Source organism: Pholcus phalangioides, unplaced genomic scaffold (genome assembly GCF_987345545.1).
Source record: "Pholcus phalangioides strain wild (caught in Gottingen) unplaced genomic scaffold, Ppha-v1.0 ptg000021l_1, whole genome shotgun sequence".
NCBI lineage: Eukaryota > Metazoa > Arthropoda > Arachnida > Araneae > Pholcidae > Pholcus > Pholcus phalangioides.
Genome location: NW_028301614.1, coordinates 10948751 through 10967189, shown reverse-complemented (window position 1 = coordinate 10967189; position 18439 = coordinate 10948751). Strand labels below are relative to the sequence as shown.

Sequence of the window (18439 nt, the reverse complement as noted above, 5' to 3'; positions counted from 1 at the left end):
GCCTTACGGCCGTATTCACCAACACAGTTTAAACTACAATCGCAGGTTAAACGATTAGCGATCGAAACGGATTGGTTAAAATCCTCAATTTAACCACGCTGTTTCGATCTTCAATCCTTTCACTTGCGATTGCAGTTTAAACTGTGTTGGTGAATACGGTCGTAAGACAATTTTCTCTGGATAATTAGCGATATCACATACGGATCCCGGTTTTTGGTATTTGCCAAATCAACATGTGAAATCATATTAGCACATCATAGGTATATAATTGGGTGGGGGTTTTTTTCTAGCCCTTTAGTCTCGGTTATCATTCGTGTTTTTTTATAATTCCTGGCATCCAACCGGATACAAACTTCTCCAAGTTTGTATTGTCCATTCGTTCATTCACTTACATTGATGAGTGTAAAATTGGTTCGACCAAGAAATATTTTCTGTACAGTAACGATCTGACTGGATTTTTTTATCCTACATGTAGGTATATGTTTCTTACGAAAATGAATCAATGAAAAATTTTCACGAATTGGAAGAAATGCATATTTCTCCAACAATGGCTGGAAAACTTCGATTTCTTTAAAAACAGAAGAAAAAAAAAGTCCAATTTCTTCAACAGCAAGAAAAAATTCTAATTTTCACAGAGAAAACTCCGATTTCTCTCTCACAGAAAAAAAATTATTTTTTTCCAAAGAAACGGAAGAAAACTTCTGCTGACCAAAAAAATTTCGTTGTAGAAGGAGTATCGTTATATCCAGAGGTAGCGGTTTAACACTAGAGTGCAGTCATTTTCAAACAATACTTGAAAAAATATCGTCTTAGAGGGATTTATCGTTATATCAAGTATAGTTGTAGCGAGGTTTCGCTGTATTAAATAATGAAATATCCACTTCTTCGAGGCTCTCTCTAACGTTATAAGGAAACAAACATTTCTTAAACAATGTCAGGAAAGCACTGATTTCTCTGACGATGAAAACACCGACCTATTCAGAGATCAGAGAGGAAAACCAATTTTTACACAAGAATGAAGAGAAGGTGATCGCGCGACATTTTCGGTTTGAAACCACAGGTTATCACTATAAAATAACTCGGAATAGGTTAAAGATTTATTGTTATTATTTAATTCAATTTTATTAAAAATGTAAAGAAAAACTAGTAGCTGAAGCATATTCTCTTCTTTTTCCCAGAACAAATCATTCCTGGAAATTCATTTTGAAGCATCCATTGTATTCTCACCGCAACAGTTGAATTTCACCCCCTTTCGATGGTAAAACAAAATTAACATTTAATAATTTTTTTTTTCGGAGTATTTATTTTGTTTTTATTGACTTTCGAGTATGACAAAATGCACTTTTCTTTCTTCCAAATGTGCTTCATAAGCTGTGCAATGACTCGAAGAATTCTCGTGGACGCCCTGTTCTCGGAGGATCCATTGGAAAAAGAACAAAAACTGGGAGAGAAAAGCAAAATGCCACATGCAGAGAATGGAACTATGATGAAGATTCGAACAAAAAAAAGCACGTACATATATATGTTGTGTATATTTTTATGGACAAGAGAAGAGAAAAACAGCTTTTTCTTGGTAAAAAAAAGTGGGTGGGCTTCTACCTCACTGTCTGCAAAAATAAAAATTAATTTCGCTCGAGTCACGGCAACGCCAAACTTAAACAAAACAACGCATTTCCTGTCGAATCGAATGCGATCTCAACACTTTTTCTCACATCATTTGCAGCGAAAATACCCACGGCTGAAATAATCTCTAAGGAAAAAAATTATGCGTTTATGGCCCGTATAGGAAAGGGTTCAGCCTATTGTTCAGCTCCCTGTTATTATGGCTAATATGTTCCGGTCGAAAGTAAGATTCGTAATAACAAATATGTAATGTCCTTAACTGAATTCTCCCCAAAATACATTCTCATTGATTGTCGTTAAGCGCTAATGCGTTTTTGTAATTACGAAGAAGTTCCGTATTTTCTGCTTGTTTTCCAACGAAAGCAAGACTTGATGTATGTTCATAAGTGCATTCGTGATGTATAGGTTACGATAAATGTGTTAAATTGATTATTATACATAAAAACCGGTAATTATGCGTATCTACAAATTACTTTGGTCTAAATTTATCACTTTTACCTACGATTATGTGTAATACCCAAGCGTCGTTAGTAAATTCGATAAATACTGAAAGCACAATCACTTTTAACGGCGATTATGTTTAAAAACCAAGCACATTTGATAAATTTGATAAATACTTTAAATTTATCGCCTTCAACTATGGTTATGCACAATAACCCTAGTGTAATAGGTGAATTTGATGAATATTGAAAAACTTCCAAATGAGGCGAAAATGTGTATGTGTGATAAATCTAGTCGGACCCCGATAAAATGATAACAAATTTCACGATCGTACCCTGATTTAATGATAACAAATTTCACCATCGTACCCCGATATAATGATACAACACATGAATGAATGTTCATGTATAGTGTATCATATAGTACAATTTATCATGTTTACGAACAACGCGATGCTTGGGGACTATGCATAATTGCCGGTAATAGCGATAAATTTAGGGAGATTTATCAAACTTACTAAAATGCTCGGAGATTATTCATAATAACCGGTTTGTTCCGTAGCGAAATCGTTATGTTTTAATTATAATCCGGGATTTTAATTATAATCCGGGATTTTAATTATAATCCGGGTTTCTATGGGGGCTGTTTCTAATACTAAGCAGACAAAATGAAGTGAATTGCTGTGCATTGGGCATATTCGATGACGATTTTTATCCATCAATGCATACCGAAAGCATAGATCGTCCAAAGCCTTTCAAACCTCGACAGCAGACCCATCCTTCCCGAAATAGCAAAAGATCGGGGGTCAGTAACTGGACAGCAACAAAATGAAGTCACCCGAGTATCTCAGCAACTCATGCCCATCATCACCAATAAACACAATTTTTTTTTCTTAAGGTGATGAAATATTCCAGTATCTCAATGCCAAGTTACATTGATCTTGAACTGTGAAAATTTCGCTGAAAGAGCGCATTCGGACAGTTTTGATCGGCTACCACTAAGTTTCGATCGAAATACACGTGAGAGCCCATGGAAATTAATAAAGAGAAGAATATTAGGAGCCTTTACCAGAAGTGGGACTCGGTCAGAATATAATAGGGGGTGTCTGACAACTCCGAAGCCCCAAAAACTGTAGGGGGAACCTTTAGTCCCGATATTATGTGCTTTTCAGGGGGCGGGGGGTGTCATCTACCAAAAATTTGAAAATTTTGGTAGATGACAACAATTCCAGAAATAAAGAAAATTCATAGTTAATGCAGGAAATATATATATATATATATACGGGGTGATTATAAAAAAACTATCCCGACATATGGGCCCCTAACTATCATACCATTCACAGAAACTGAATGAAATTTTGGCATAAGGTGTTTTGAGGTATGCGCTCAAGAATGATATGGAAAACAACAGTGTCACTCTAACAGTTACGGTTACAGTGAGAAAATTTCGAAAATATCAAATGGCAACACTAAGTTTTTTGTATTGGAATGCGATCTCCATACTGAAAAACACTAAATAGCGTTGGAATGGCACCTGTAGCACGAAAATCCCCGGAGCTAGGCAAGGAAAAAGTAAAAAGGACTTTGCCGTGCACCAGAGCATTAATGTTCGTTTCATTCGTCACACCGTTTCTTCGGCTGAGATCCCAGCCTGATTAGTCCTCCACAAGGTCATGTGAAAAATTTGTGAAACACAATAAAATGCTTTATTTTATGCTGCTTCTCTGTCCTTGTTGATTGTCCTCACTTTTAGCCTATCTACCGCCGGTGATTTTCATGCTACAGTTGCCGTTCGAACGCTATTTAGGGTTTTTCACAATGGAGATCACATTCCAATACAAAAAACTTGGTGTTGCCATTTGATATTTTCGAAATTTTCTCACTGTAACCGTAACTGTTTGAGTGACACTGTTGTTTTCCATATCATTCTTGAGCGCATACATCAAAATACCTTATGCCAAAATTTCATTTAGTTTCTGTGAATGGTATGATAGTTAGGGGCCCATATGTCGGGATAGTGTTTTTATAATCACCCTGTATATAAAATTCCAGAAATATAAAGAAAATTCATAGTTAATGCAAGAAATAATTCCAGAAATTATGAAATTTTCGAATTAATGACAAAAATTATTCCTCGGTTGAGAAAATTTGAAATTATTGGTAGAAATAATTCCAGAAATGAATAAAATTCATAATAATTGAAAAAAAGAAATAGTTCCAGAATTCAAAATTAATGAAAGGACACCGCCTGGCAGTCGAGTGGTTAGGGAACTAGCCTCTGACTGTACAGGTTTAGGTTCAAATTCCGGTTCGGGCATGGATGTCTACTAACACTAACAAATTCCCTGAACAGATCGTAGACCTCTCGGGAATACATGAGAATCACGTTATTTATTTGATTAAATATTTCCAGAGAAGAAGAAAATTCAATATTAATGAAAGAAATAGTTCTGAAATTGATGCAATTTCGGAATTATCGAGCGAAATAATTCCAGAAATGAAGAAAATTTATAATTATGAATTTCCTTCATTTCTATTAATAATAATAATTGTTCTATTGATTATAATAAGTGTGATTATTGAAAGGAATATTTCTAGAATTCGTGAAAGCTTTCATTAATTACGAGCCTCCCTGTTTGACTTGTTACTCTGGGCCCCTGTGCCTCCCCCCCCCCCCCCACTAGAAACAAAAATGCGTTTAGTCACTAGAGGAAAACATCCATTGCAAATAGAAAAATAGAAAAAGGGTTAATTTGGCAATATTTCAACATAAATTTTTTCACATCTGTTACCGTTAGTGCGGGAATCCCTCGAATCTCGGAGCCCAGTGCAACCGCACCTATCGCACCCTTCTTAAGGGCGACACTGTGTTTCTCTACCCGTATTCACAGCTCAAAACCCACTATATCGGAGTAACAGGTAAATATAGGACCGATACTAAATTTTTCGATTCGTTTTTACGCCTCCGCGTTAAAATATCAGTATAATCAATAGATATATACAGTCTTAATTTTCAAGAGCATCTGTTGATCACAAAAAAGAAAAAAAAATTCAAATTCGCTCTTGTGTGCAATTTCATTTCCAAAACTAGATTATCTATAATGATACCTTTCGGGTTCTTCCTATCGCGTCCTCGTATTGAAATTCCATCCGACTACTCATGATTAATTATATCGAAGGATTTAGGATATAAGAGAAATAATCCGATAACAACTGCAACTGAGAATGAAATGTATCATTATGCGAATTTTATTCTTCGCGGTGACAAATCGATATACGTCTGGATAGTTCCGATAGGTATCGAATTTTGTCCATATGAGAACGCGAGGAGTTCTTCGTAATCAAAAAAATAAATTTTTTCGATTTTTATTTAAAAATCTAACACACACAACAAGCTTGATTAATGATTGATTCAAGGAAACGCTCAATACTGCCAGAAAACAGCTCGAGAAAAAGAGTCCTTCATGTCTAGCGAACAGCATATCCATCGAGTCGCTCAAGAACTTCCAATTAAACTAGAGCCCCGTAATTAAAAACCATTCGAAAAATCTTATCGATGAATACTTTATTAATAGATTCTTAATCGCGTTCTTGCCTTGTCCATGCTATTTTCTCAATTATTCGGAATCGGATTGAGTTATTTTCTGATGACAGACAGACTTGCTTCAATGATATTTTATATATTTTATTCATGAGCTCTCTCTCTCTCTCGTACGAGGAAAAAGCTGAATGGAATGGCGATGAATGTAAAAAAAAATGAACATTTTAAGGATAACCTCGATCACCCCGAGGAATAAAAGAACAAAATAAATGCTTATTAGAGTATCCTTTCCTTCGTTTTAAGAAACTGATAAGATCGCTTATCGATTGATGTATACATTCATAAGCGGTCAAAGAAAAAAAATGATGTCGGCAGATTTCGTGACGGGCTTTAAAGAGACAAGTTTCTGTCGACTGAAATGTCGATGTCAATCGACGTCGTCTATATAATCGTTGTTTATTTCCACTGATATCATCGATTCATCTCGGAATTACATCTATAGTCCTTCATTTATCTTTTATAAGGTGAGAGGGGGGGGGGAGAGGGCGACACCTTGAACAGCTGTGATTTAAATGATTTTTTTTATTGATTGCAATGCCCACGATAGGATAAGAACTATAGGCTATGTGCAAAAAAATGCGTTTGAATAGCTATTACATAATGGTTTACGAAAACTTGGCCCCTCCGACTTTTCACCCCCGTTTTGCCCCTGGCAAACGCCACGGACGGGAGCGAGTGAGTGGGTGAGAGACCGTATGAGTGACCGAGTGGGTGAGTGACCATAGAGGACTTTCAATTATTACGTCAGCATCGAGATTATATTTCGGATTTGCTGACTTTCGATGATGGAGAGGAGGGGGTTTGAATGATGATTAAGACCACACTTTATGAAAATTTTGCATATTCTCAATGGCATCTTAATTGGTGTATTTTGCGTGTATTTTTTTTATGACAATAACACTACAAGTACAATCTGATACAAAAGACAAAAACAGAAAATACTGGTACAAAAAGACGAAAACAGAAACAAAAAAAAATGAATAACATAGATTATGTACATTCACTCTGTGACCCCTAAGGGACCAAGATGTCCTTCCAGTAGGGCTACAAAAATAACCTATTGTCTGTTGACACATGGCAAGCGTCATTCATTTTTAAAGGATTTTTTTATTTATATTATTTTTTAAATAATCTTTTATCTTTTTTATTTTAATATAAAGTAGCACAAAGAATTATTTAATATCAAGTTATGTGTACCTCCACTTTCCATCTTATTTGTGTAATAGGTATTGCATGCTGTTACTGTTATCTCCAGTACAGTTTCTTTGGCTACAAAAAAATTTGTATATCCTATTACTTGATAATGGTTAGTTATGTGAGTTTTATATACATTAAATTTCTGAGTTGTATTTTGTTTAGCTCTATAGAAGACATGATCAAGGCACGTTTTAGTTCCATTAATCTCTCCCGCTGTATATTCGTGTAACGTACTAAAGCCATTTATTGACATTATATCCAGGTAATGTGGTTTCTCTATCTTTACCATATAAGTTAATATCTATAGCTCCATCTATTAAACAATTTCTTTTAGCATATTTCATATAAGTTTCTAATTCTTTATTGAAGTGAAGAATTATGAATGAGTGGGAGCGATAAAGCTGCAATATTTCTATGCCATAATCCAGAAATCTTATACATAAATCCTCCGCTGTTTCAAATTTGAACTGCTTTTCTATTTTATTATTATTTGTTTTTATTACTTCATTTGCTATCCCCCCCCCCTTGAAAAACTTGACCGCGCGTGGCGTGGGCCCACCTTGCTCTATATTCAAGACCAGACACATCCGCAATGATTCCATCGTCTAGCTAATTAGGAAGGATACTCAAAATCACTGATCAAATAGTTGTTTTTAAACAACCGTCGTGTGCCATTGACGGATTAACTTCTCTGGAATTTCGACAAACCGGGATGAAGAAGACGAGAACTCAGTAGCCTCCTCTGTACGTCGCACCAACTATCAACGGCAATCTATATATCGCTCACATTAATTGATGCTCAAAGCTTGAAACCAAAGCTATAAAAATACAGCGTGTTCAGTCTGTAATTATTGAGAAAAATGATAACATGTAAAGGCATTTTCTTTCGATATTTTAGTTAAAAAAAAATTGGATAAAAAATGTTTGATCGTCTTGGGGGGAGGGTGGGGGGGGGGTGATACGAGCTCCCTATGCCCCTCTTCCCCTCCCCCCCCCCCGCGTGCGTCTCTAATCCCAATATCCTGTAGGAGGTGGGGACATAGTTGAGGAAGTTTTGCTGACAAGGGAGGTCAACAACGTCCAAAAATCTGTTGACGTAATACAGTAAAACCTCTCAGATGCGATCGCCCCTCTTTTATGGCCAAATAATAATTTCCCCTTGTATAATGGAAGTATGCATTTCAAACCCCTGATTAACGGTCCAGAAGAATGTGTACGAAGTGCGTGTTTAAGAAGGAAGTATGAATGACCGAGTGAGTATGCGATTGAAGGATCAAGTGAGCGGTTGAATTACCGGTTGAGTGTGTGTCCTTATGAAAGGCTCGCTCACCAGCTCACTCACATACTCACTTTGTCACTCAAATGGTCACTGATACGGTCATTCACCCACTCGATCACTCAAACGGTCAGTCACCCACTCACTTGGTCGCGTCCAGGGGTGAAATGTCAAGGACAAAACATCGGGGGGCGAATTTTTCGGATCCCACTACATACTAATAATATTTGTATATAATGTATGACGTAATCATGGAATTTTGTGAAGAAACTGAAAAAAAACGCGATAAAATTAATAATGGTAAAAGATTAATGATATTAATTCGGCTTCTATAAATTTTCCTTGATAATCCTCCGAATCGAAGAGAATGGCTTTCTCTGTCATACTAAAATGATTAAGATTTGCATCAGAACTACGTGGGAAAAGTGTTGTACACTCACCCGGACAGTCGCTCACCATTCCAGCAGTCGGTCTGCGTCGAACTTGCCTTGCACAAGTCATCGGCCAGATTCGCGTAGTAACTCCGCGATTCGGACACTTTATGCACGAAGTTCTGCAACTGTATGTACAGGCTGGTCTCCGACTGAGAAAGTGGCCTGTGGCCCAGAACTCTGTCACTCGATGGCCGCGTGAGAGATGCCTGAGACGACGTGTCTCTGGTCACACGTCTCAGATGGCCGCATTTCTGTTTAACCTGATACGAAAGAGGAGAAAAACGAAAAATAGTTTAATAATCAACAGGTTTATTTTCCACTCAAAACATATATATATTGCAACTGAATACACATACAGAATGAAGCCGACCTATATGTTCTGTCAAACGAAAGGGGGTGATAGACGAGCCCAAGTGGATCATGAAACACCCCACCAACCCTGTGCTATCTCAAACTCGTTTTGGTGGATAATCGATTATGGAAAAAAAATGCGTCAAGTCTGAAAAAAACCAGAATTTGTGAATTTTTCTGAAAGACCTAAAAGCAAACTAAGCACACATTTGGGAAAAGCAGAAAAAATTCTATAAGTTGACACCAATTTCATCGAAATATTTGGTTTTAATGGCGAGCTACAATGCGCCGCAATTCAAAATCGAATTTTCGCCAAAATTTTTAATCGTCAATTCTGCAAACACCCTTCTATCTACAATCGGTCAAATTTCCCAAAAACTTATTCATTCCATCAGCTTCAAGAGCTTACAGTAAACCATACCTGTTTTCTGGTTCAAGAGAAATTTAAGTTCAGCAGTAAATTAGGTTCATCTTTAGGACTTAACTTTAGGGAGTAATTTTTTTAGGTTCAGACTAAATTTCTGGTTCAGGAGAAATTTAGTCTTGTTTGCAATATATACATCACTGAAATCAGCGTTTGTCGAAGTAGTAATTGGACGATAATTCGGAATTGGCGGTTACAGATTTTGGCGACAATTTTATTTTGCACAAAAACTCCTATAAGGTGACATCACCTCTATCTACAAGATATCCGTATTTAATGGCGAGCTACAAGCGCTGAGAGATCGATGAAGTGAAAAATCGAATTGTCGCCAAAACCTACTAAAATTACTTCGACGAAAGCAGATTTCAGTGATGTATTGCAAACAAACGACTAAATTTCTCCTGAACTGAATGACCAATTTGGTTATTCTAAGCTCTTTCGAAAGCTGGTGGAACGGACAAGTTTTTGGCAAATTTGATCGATTGTATCTAGAAGTGTGTTTGCGGAGTTGGCGATTAAAATATTTGGCGACAATTCGATTTTGAACTTTGCCAATCTTTCAGCGCCTGTAGCTCGCCAGTAAATTCAGATATTTTGTGACCTTGATGAAATTGTGAGACCTTATATCATTTTTTCTGCTCTTTCGAAATTTGTGCATGATTTGGACGTAGGTCTCTCAGAAACTTCGCGAATCCGGGTTTTTTTCAGACTTCCTTCTTTTTTTTCATAATATCCACCATACCTCGAAAACGGTTAGTGATAGGACAGGGTTGGTAGGTTGTTTCATGATCCACTTGGGCTCGTCTATCACCCCCTTTCGTTTGGCAGAACAGGTCGGATTCCCCCTGTATGCACAGATAGCATGTATATGTTACGGTAAATGTGATAAATCGATTATTATACATAATAACCGGCTATTATGCGTGCTTATCAATCGTCTTAGTCAACCAAGTGTTGTTAGTAAATTTGATAAATACTTGAAATTTATCGCCTTTATCATGATTATGCATAACCCCATAGTGCAATGATTCCCAAACCTTTTGAGTCACAGAGCACTTTTTTAGGTGAAAAGTTCATGGCGAAGCGAGAAATTCATGAGGAGGCCGATAGGTTTCGGGTTTTAGATATGTCATGACCATACGTCCCGATTTCAACAAAAATGCTACGTTTTTGGAAAAAAATAATAATTTGATGAAAAAAAAATAATAATTGTGGTCAGCTGAAGTTTGTTTTCTGTGGTTCCCAACTTCAAGGCGCAAATGCGAGCCGATCTCCCCGTTAAAAAAAAAGTCTCGCCACAGAGAGCAACAGTCCTACAACGATAAATCATTCAATCATAACACTTCACTCATAGTTAGAAAAACTGGTGGCAGATGGCAGCACTACACATAACAAGCATTACAGAGAAACAAAAAACTTCACGTCAGGTTTCACTACACGTACACGCACATTCCCGCATGTACCGATTCGTTGGGGTTCCAAGGGTGGGGGGGGGGGGTTGTGGGCGGGGTGCATGTGTGGTGTAGCAGTAGTAAGTAGGGCCTCCAAAAAATGGCTCGGGGATCCATGATGTTCTTAAGTCAGCCACCTCGTTGAGCAATTTGCCTGTTGTGGCGTTGTATTTGTATTTGTATTTGTATTTGATTAAATCGTTTTTTCTTTTTTTTTGTGAAATAGCCCGTCTTCTGAACTGGCAATTTTTCTTTTCTTGGGCAAATTTTTATTTGATAGTAGGAATGGTAGATAATTTTACCTGATCTTTTTCCAGCTGTTACTTCATATCTCTGAGGATTCCCGCAACATTTTGTGGAAAGGCGTCGACAGAGTTGCGGAGGTTCTGGAATGATCCGGAGACCAATGATAGGGTCATTCACCTAGTGTTGCCAGGGGTTAATCTGGAACCAGTAGAATGGGTCAGAGAAAAAAATTCTGTTATTTTCACACCATTGTCCGTTCCTGACCTATCTGGAGCAGTATAAAAAGACAAGCCACAGAAATGCCGATGCGGGGCAGTGGGAGGCCCACTTCATTACGCAACTGCCTGCCCGTACACAAGCCAATCCCATGTGATGAAACTAAGATCAGAATTAATATCGAGGAGTGGTAGTGCAGGATGGCGAGGATCCAAAGATGATCCAAGACTCGGGGAGATTCCAAGTCTCACGAAATTTCTTGTGGGCGACCTGGAACAAGTTCACGATAACCGAGCTTCAGTTGCTAGAAGAACAGATCCCCCCCCCCCCATTGCCAGATCATGGAAATGCAAAAGATTTCACTGACAACGATGACAACTTGGATTCCCTCAAAGCCGCAAAGTCAATGCGCAGCCATGAGATTGGAGCCCAGTCATTTATTGTGAGGCATATTCACGAATTAAGAAATTTGAATATAACCATCACCAGAAGAAAAGCACCCGTAAAATAAATCTGACAAACTGAAATAATCAGGATACTAATCATTGAAATCAAAGGGCGTTCATCCGAGTTAGGGGCCGTTCAAGTATTACGTCATCATCGATGGGGTTTCGGGGGTTTCCGATTTGCTGACTTTTGATGACAAGGGAGGGAGGGGGGGGGTTGGATAATGCTTACGTCATCAACCACCCTTTATGAAAATATGAGTTGGATTCAGAGGGGCAGAGCTGATGATGAAATTTTGCTGACAAGGAGGGGGTCAGCGTTTTGCTGACAAGGGGGGAGGGGGTCAAAAATGGCTAAAAATTTGCTTATGTAGTACTTGAACGGCCCCTTATCAGTAAATCTTCAGAGTACGAAATCAAGCATCCATCGGTAATGGTTTAAGTGAGCATTATGACCCCGGCTCTAGCACGGGGACCCGAGACAAATCTTATCACTTTAGTTTTTTGTTGTTTATAAATTCGCTCTACAGAGGAGGCCCACCAAATATCTCAGTTCAGGGAGCCATGGGGTGAACATCATCCTCGCGAGGAAAGGAAAAATTTTATTTCTACATTAAATGTGCTCTCTAGATTTTCTTTTCCAGATAGAAGTCAATTCTCTTCTATTTTACCTGCACAGACCTGTTTCTCTCCGCACAAAATTTCGTTATTTATGACAAAGTAACATACTACCTCTTATACAATATAGGGATTTTTATCCGCTCAGCAAAAACTCAGTATACAGGGAAGCATTCTCACTCTTTAAACGTACATAATTTGCAAACTTATTCACAATGAAAAAAATGATGCCTTTCTTTGTTACTTTTGTCTACAACCAATAAACGGGTAAAAACAAAATTTCATCAGTAAATTGCACCTTTTATATAAAATATTAAAAATAAGTATATATTATATTGCATGTAACCATCACTAAACTGGAGCTACTGCTGTCACCTATCAGATTAAGTGTCACTATTGTGATTCTTCGATTGAAAATAATGACCGAATTTCGATTAATGTGCTAATGTTCATTCATCTACAGTGGTTCTCAACCTTTGGAAGCCCGCGGCCCGGTAGACTTCTTTTTTTGAGTGGATAGCCCGGTCATAACAACTAATCGGAAATAAATAGCTTAAAAATGAAATGATGAATCACTCACGGCCCGGTTTGGGCCAGGACCTTGTAGCGGGCCGTGGCCAGTGTTTGAGAAATACTAATCCATGGGATAGGAAGTAGCGAGATTAGGGCTTACTATGTTTATCGGGTCACTACGTTTGCTCTTTTTTACCCCGACGGTGACCTATCGGTTAGAAATTCTTCGGAATAGGGACTGGGTAGCCGTTTCGGTTAGATAGTAAGGTCACTTCGCTTACGGAGTCATATTTTTGCTCCCCCAAGAGTGGATCCTTAACTAGGTTTGGCTGTTGATATTTGGTCAGCCTGGACATATTCTTCAATAATTCTTCAATAACATTCTTCAATAATGTTGAACTAGTGGTCAGAAGGAGATGAAGGGTAACTTCGGCACCCCCACTCTTCTGTTCGGCGCAATACCCCCCCCTTCCCCAGTTACAGCTCTGTGCATATAATAAGTCAAGAGTCCAGTTTCTCAGACTTCATACATCGGCCGTAATGTAAGTATACAGTACTTTTTATGTTGTTTTTTTTCTATTTTTATAGATAATTCATCATCGAAAAAATTCACCGAGTACATAACTTTTTTATTTATTATTGGTCTTAATTATTCATATCTAGAGCAATTTTTATTTTTCCAACTGATATATTTTGAAAATTTCAATTATTAATTACCAACACAAGAACAAATGTAAAATATTTTGCGTTTATTGTTTTTTTTAATTTTTATATAAGAATATTTTTAGACAAGTCTAACCGAGGGACCGCCATTCAAATAGCCAACCTCATCGTAATTTAACCAAATTGAAATACGTATGCATTGCTCAGTGAAAAACCTCGCTTTTTTACAACGGTAAATCTCTCTCTCTACCACGATATTTTTTCTTGCATCTAAAACCAAGGTTTTAGATGCAAGAAAACAGCTCTCACTCGTGGGTTTAAATTTGTTAAAAGTTATATATATATATATATATATTTGGTAATTTTTGTATGTTTTATTTAAAAAAATTCTTTAATCTGATTTAAAATATTTGTGCTCATATACGTGTGTGTGTGTGCGCGCGCGCACGCGCGTATGGTTTTTCTATGGTGTTTAATAATATTAGTATTTTTCAATATCTACCGTGTTCAAAAGTGTTATCGTAGTTGCAATGAAGATACTTCCTAGAAGTACACAAAATTGTTATGCGGTAAACTACTTTACAGGGTAAAATAACTGACTGAATTTTATTCAATGATACTGACTGAATTTTTTTTTAGAAAATAAATACTTAAAACGCATTTTATGGAAGGTACTAACAACGCCAATTTAAATTCAAGAGATGCAAATACCGGCATAAATTTGGTGGCACTTGATAATTGTTCCTCTAGACATATAACGTTAACCTCTCTACAACGATGTTTTTTCTTGGTCCGCAGAGTACTGATATATCGAGGTTTCACTGTATATGTTGATATACATTTTCTTATTTTACCGATATCTCTCAATCCATCAGAAATCTGCATTGACTAAATTTTTTCAAACGTGACGGATTTTTCAACACGTTTAATTTTTTTTTTGCAAATGAGGACAAAATAATAAATTCAAAACATCTGCGTTCACTTTGATGTTTCTAATGGGAATTTGAAATTCTTAAAAGGTATTAAATTTCTTCAAAAATATCGTATATTTGTTTTAAATACTATTATAAAAAATAAGTCATTACTCTCTCGGTAAGAAATTAACCGAACTATCACAATATAAATAATCATTCTTACCGTAAATTAAATAAATTAAAACATGAATAGTATTTACGAAATTCGAATAAACTCCCCCCCCCCCCCATCAGGCGCCAACATTGCGATAAAAGCATGCGTGGACGAAGCTTCGTATTTGAATGGAATGTAATGCCGTGGGGAGATTATTGACCGCTCACAAGACCAGCCAGACATTACAAAGACCCTCTCTCTCCACAACCACCGACTAGCAACGATGGCCGCCAATCTTCTCACCTAACATCCGTTATAAAAACCGACCCCCATCGCCCAAATGAGTAAAAAATAATGTAGTCTAGGAGATAAAAAAAAAAATTCGTGCGTGTAGGCTGAGAGAGACATTCCAATGGGCCCCAGCCACCAACCACACCACCAAGAAGTTAGTTATATACTGGCCAATTTCCTACTCTTCCGCCCTCTGGCTGACCTTGGCTCGGAGGAGGGCCATGAGCCCGCCACCGGCTCTTCTTTTCTTTTTTCTTCATTTTCAAGTCCATGGAAAAAAAATGGTACATCATATAATAAAAAAAAAAAGAGAGCGGTGTTTTTCTTTTCGCTTTCTTTTGCCTTCAGGTACGTCAGGAATGCAGGACAATCACAATCCTCAGAAGAGAAAGTTGTTGGTTGCCTGCGCCCTCTCCCTCATCCTATTGCACACACACACCACCCAGAGAAGTTCTTCAGGACCACCTCGGCAACACCTTTTCTTTTTTCCTTTTTTTCTCCTACCTTTTCTTATATATACGTGATGTTGGTTGGCCTGGCCGCGCCAGAGGAATTTCACCTAAATCCTTGATTGAGTTACGGGGTGGGTGAGAGAAAGGCATGCACGTATGTATGTACTAGGTATGTACGTACTACATTCACTGAACTCCATCCGTTGGGCCCCCGTCGGTGGTTCGCTCTTGAATGAATCAGGATATGGGGTGTGCGAAAGAATAAGCAACAACAAAAATTGTCTGCGTCTACCCCACTATCCCCCCTTTGCACCCGTGAGAAAGTTTCTTGCGAAAGGCCAGTTGCGAATTCCAAGCCTCTTTTTTTGAGATTATTATCTGATAAATATTTCGGTCATGCCAACGAGATCTGTTGGATGGTTTTGTCATGTTATCCATGGAAAGGTTCTGCTCCCAAAATTTCAACGCTCCAAATAGGGTAGTTTCGGTACGATGACCATAATATAAATCACGCTTGTGTAGGTAATGCGGTTGGCCAACTTCCAGGGGCTCTTGATATGTACATACTGTAGTCTGTTGTTTCGGCCTTCTGACACCTGAGAACAATGCCCCCCCCCCCTTTATGCTTGATTTGGACTGCGATGTACATGTTTTGTTGTGCCGACACCTGAGAACACTGGCATCTTTATGCTTGATTTGTATTTCCTGTATGGGATTTTGATATAGAGGACGTCACATTGGAATCAATGATGTCAGAATATTATAATAACTACTGGTTGACTGATGGGGGGTTTTTTCACCATAGCGTGTCGAATTCTTGGGAATAGTATCTGTGATCAAAAAAATAAATATGAGAGAATCGGAATATTTTTACGAGTATAAAATATACAGGGTTGTTATAAATAAACTGGCACTACTCAGACGTCCGTAGCACCCATTCTGATGGGGGTGTGTCGATGAAACTTGGTATATAGGATATATGGACCGTGAGGGAAAGAAATATTTGATTTTTTCTTTAAAAATCTCAATTTTTGACCACCAGGTGAAAAAAGGGGGAGCTTTTGTCATCACATTTTATCTTTTTCCCATGGTCGAAATAACGTATATAGCAAGTTTCAATGAAATACGTCCACCACAACATGCGCTACATAAGTCGGAGTAGTGCCAGTGTAATTAAGCTGACTGAGTAGGGTCAGCTCTTGGTGAAATTTTTATTTCTTGTCTTTAATACTTTGATATACATACTGAAAAAAAATCTTTCCTGCCAAATAACTATTCTTTAATAATATGCTTACCAATTACAAACATTTATCTTAAAGTGATCTTTCCACTTTTTTTACGGGCTTAGTTCGTTCTGGATTGGAGTATGCCGTAAGGTTTTGGAGACCATACTTACAGAGGGACATAAATTTGATTGAGGGTGTGCAGTGAAGATCTACATGTGCTCTTGTTGGAATACGGGGCTTCAGCTTTGGAGAAAGACATTTTTTTGAACATGTTTGCAATAGCACAGGTGTTAGGGGGTTTATATGATCGGAGTGGTTGAATTTTTCAAAGGGACGGTTGGGATGGACCATGAGTTATTACTACACCGTTAGTCAACTGCTTCGACAAGGGGACACTAGTACCGACTAGTGAGGGACAATGCGAGGTTGTGGTGTCACAGGGAATTTTTCTCTAATAGGGTTGTGGATAAATGGAATAGCTTAATTAAGGGGGGTCGTGAATTCTAGCACAATTGACACGTTCGAAAAGAAATACGATGTATGCTCATAACGGGATAAATCGAGAAGCTATCCATACTTAGACAAGGCAACCGTAATTTTTTTATGGGTGGTTTATCATATATTCTTATAATTTTTACCAGCCGAGTTAGTGCAGGTAATAGTATATCGGACTGCGAATCTGAAGACCAAGGTTCGAATTCTGTTCGTGGAAGTTATTTTTGAGCGCAACATGGATAAGCATCAGTAACCATGAGAATTTTTCGAAGTTCACGTGGGTGTATTTAACAGAAGTAAGGTGCTTTGCATCAGTCCGGGGTTGTGAGCGGTTCTATCTATCTATAATTTTTACCTTTTATTTTTTCGTAATAATTCCTCTTACTTTGGGTTGCTGTATTTTTGTTATATTGGACATCCATATTTTTTATGGACATCACCTCTTTCGACATTTTTCCTGTTGTGACCGTAGTATTTGTATTGAAAATAGTACAAAAAACATGAAACTCTACGCCTTTCAATGTTACGATAACACTTTAAACTGTTGTTTCCAACTTTTCGTGTTCCATCGCTGCCTTCTTCAAAAATTTTTTCTTCTTATTGTCCCCCCAAACTAAGTCAACCCATAGAATCCTATACTAAACTCTAGGCTTCTATCACCCCCTGGACCATCGCCCCCAAGGGGGAAAGATTGAGGGGGTGGGATACTGCCCACTTTGGGAAACTTCGCTTTATACGAACAATGCTGAATCTGACACACGGAAACAAACGAAAATAGCGCAGATAAGTAATTGAAATCCAAGCTGACATAAAATGTCCAATACCACGAAACCTACGGAATATCACCGTCTCTTTTCACATCGCAGAAACTCTCGCCATGTTTGTGGGGGGAAATTATTACTTTCTAGACAATCCTCTCTCAATATATGTTCGTTTTTATCTGGATCAGTAGTTAAAGGAGATCTAAAAAGAGAGAGGAGTCCACTGATCCCGACAGTATTGCAGACCTTCCTTCGATAAGCATGAAAAATTCAAGTCGTCCCGCATGGATGTATCAAGGAAAAAACAAATCTACTCAAGGAACACATTTCGAACTTCAAACCGAAATCCTATCAGACCGTCTGTCTGAGCCGATTCAAAAAATAAAAGCCTACCAACGTCTGATGGAAAGGACATCGGAGAACTTTCCGTGTCCGATTCTCAGATTTTCTTACAGAGAACCAAAATAATAATGATGATAAAGCCGGAAAAAAGAAGCCATGCTATAGGTTAAAAAGAATAACGCCATCTTCTTGATGACTTCATGATCCGTTAGCTCTATGGCTAGAGAACGGTGAGCGAGAGAGAGACCAGGGAATTGGCAATGCCTATGTTTTTGCCTTGTGTTTGTTTATTTTGTGTTTTCTAG

At 37.8% G+C, this 18439-nt stretch overlaps 1 protein-coding gene across 1 annotated transcript in view; it reads right to left on the bottom strand.

Moving 5' to 3' along the window:
* The window catches only part of LOC149070610 (glypican-5-like), a 153507-nt gene that overhangs the window by 17188 nt on the left and 117880 nt on the right, over positions 1-18439 (bottom strand). The window contains exon 4 of the mRNA XM_089249157.1: positions 8578-8831. Coding sequence (XP_089105283.1) covers positions 8578-8831 — 254 coding nt within the window. The remainder of the gene's footprint in view (positions 1-8577; positions 8832-18439) is intronic.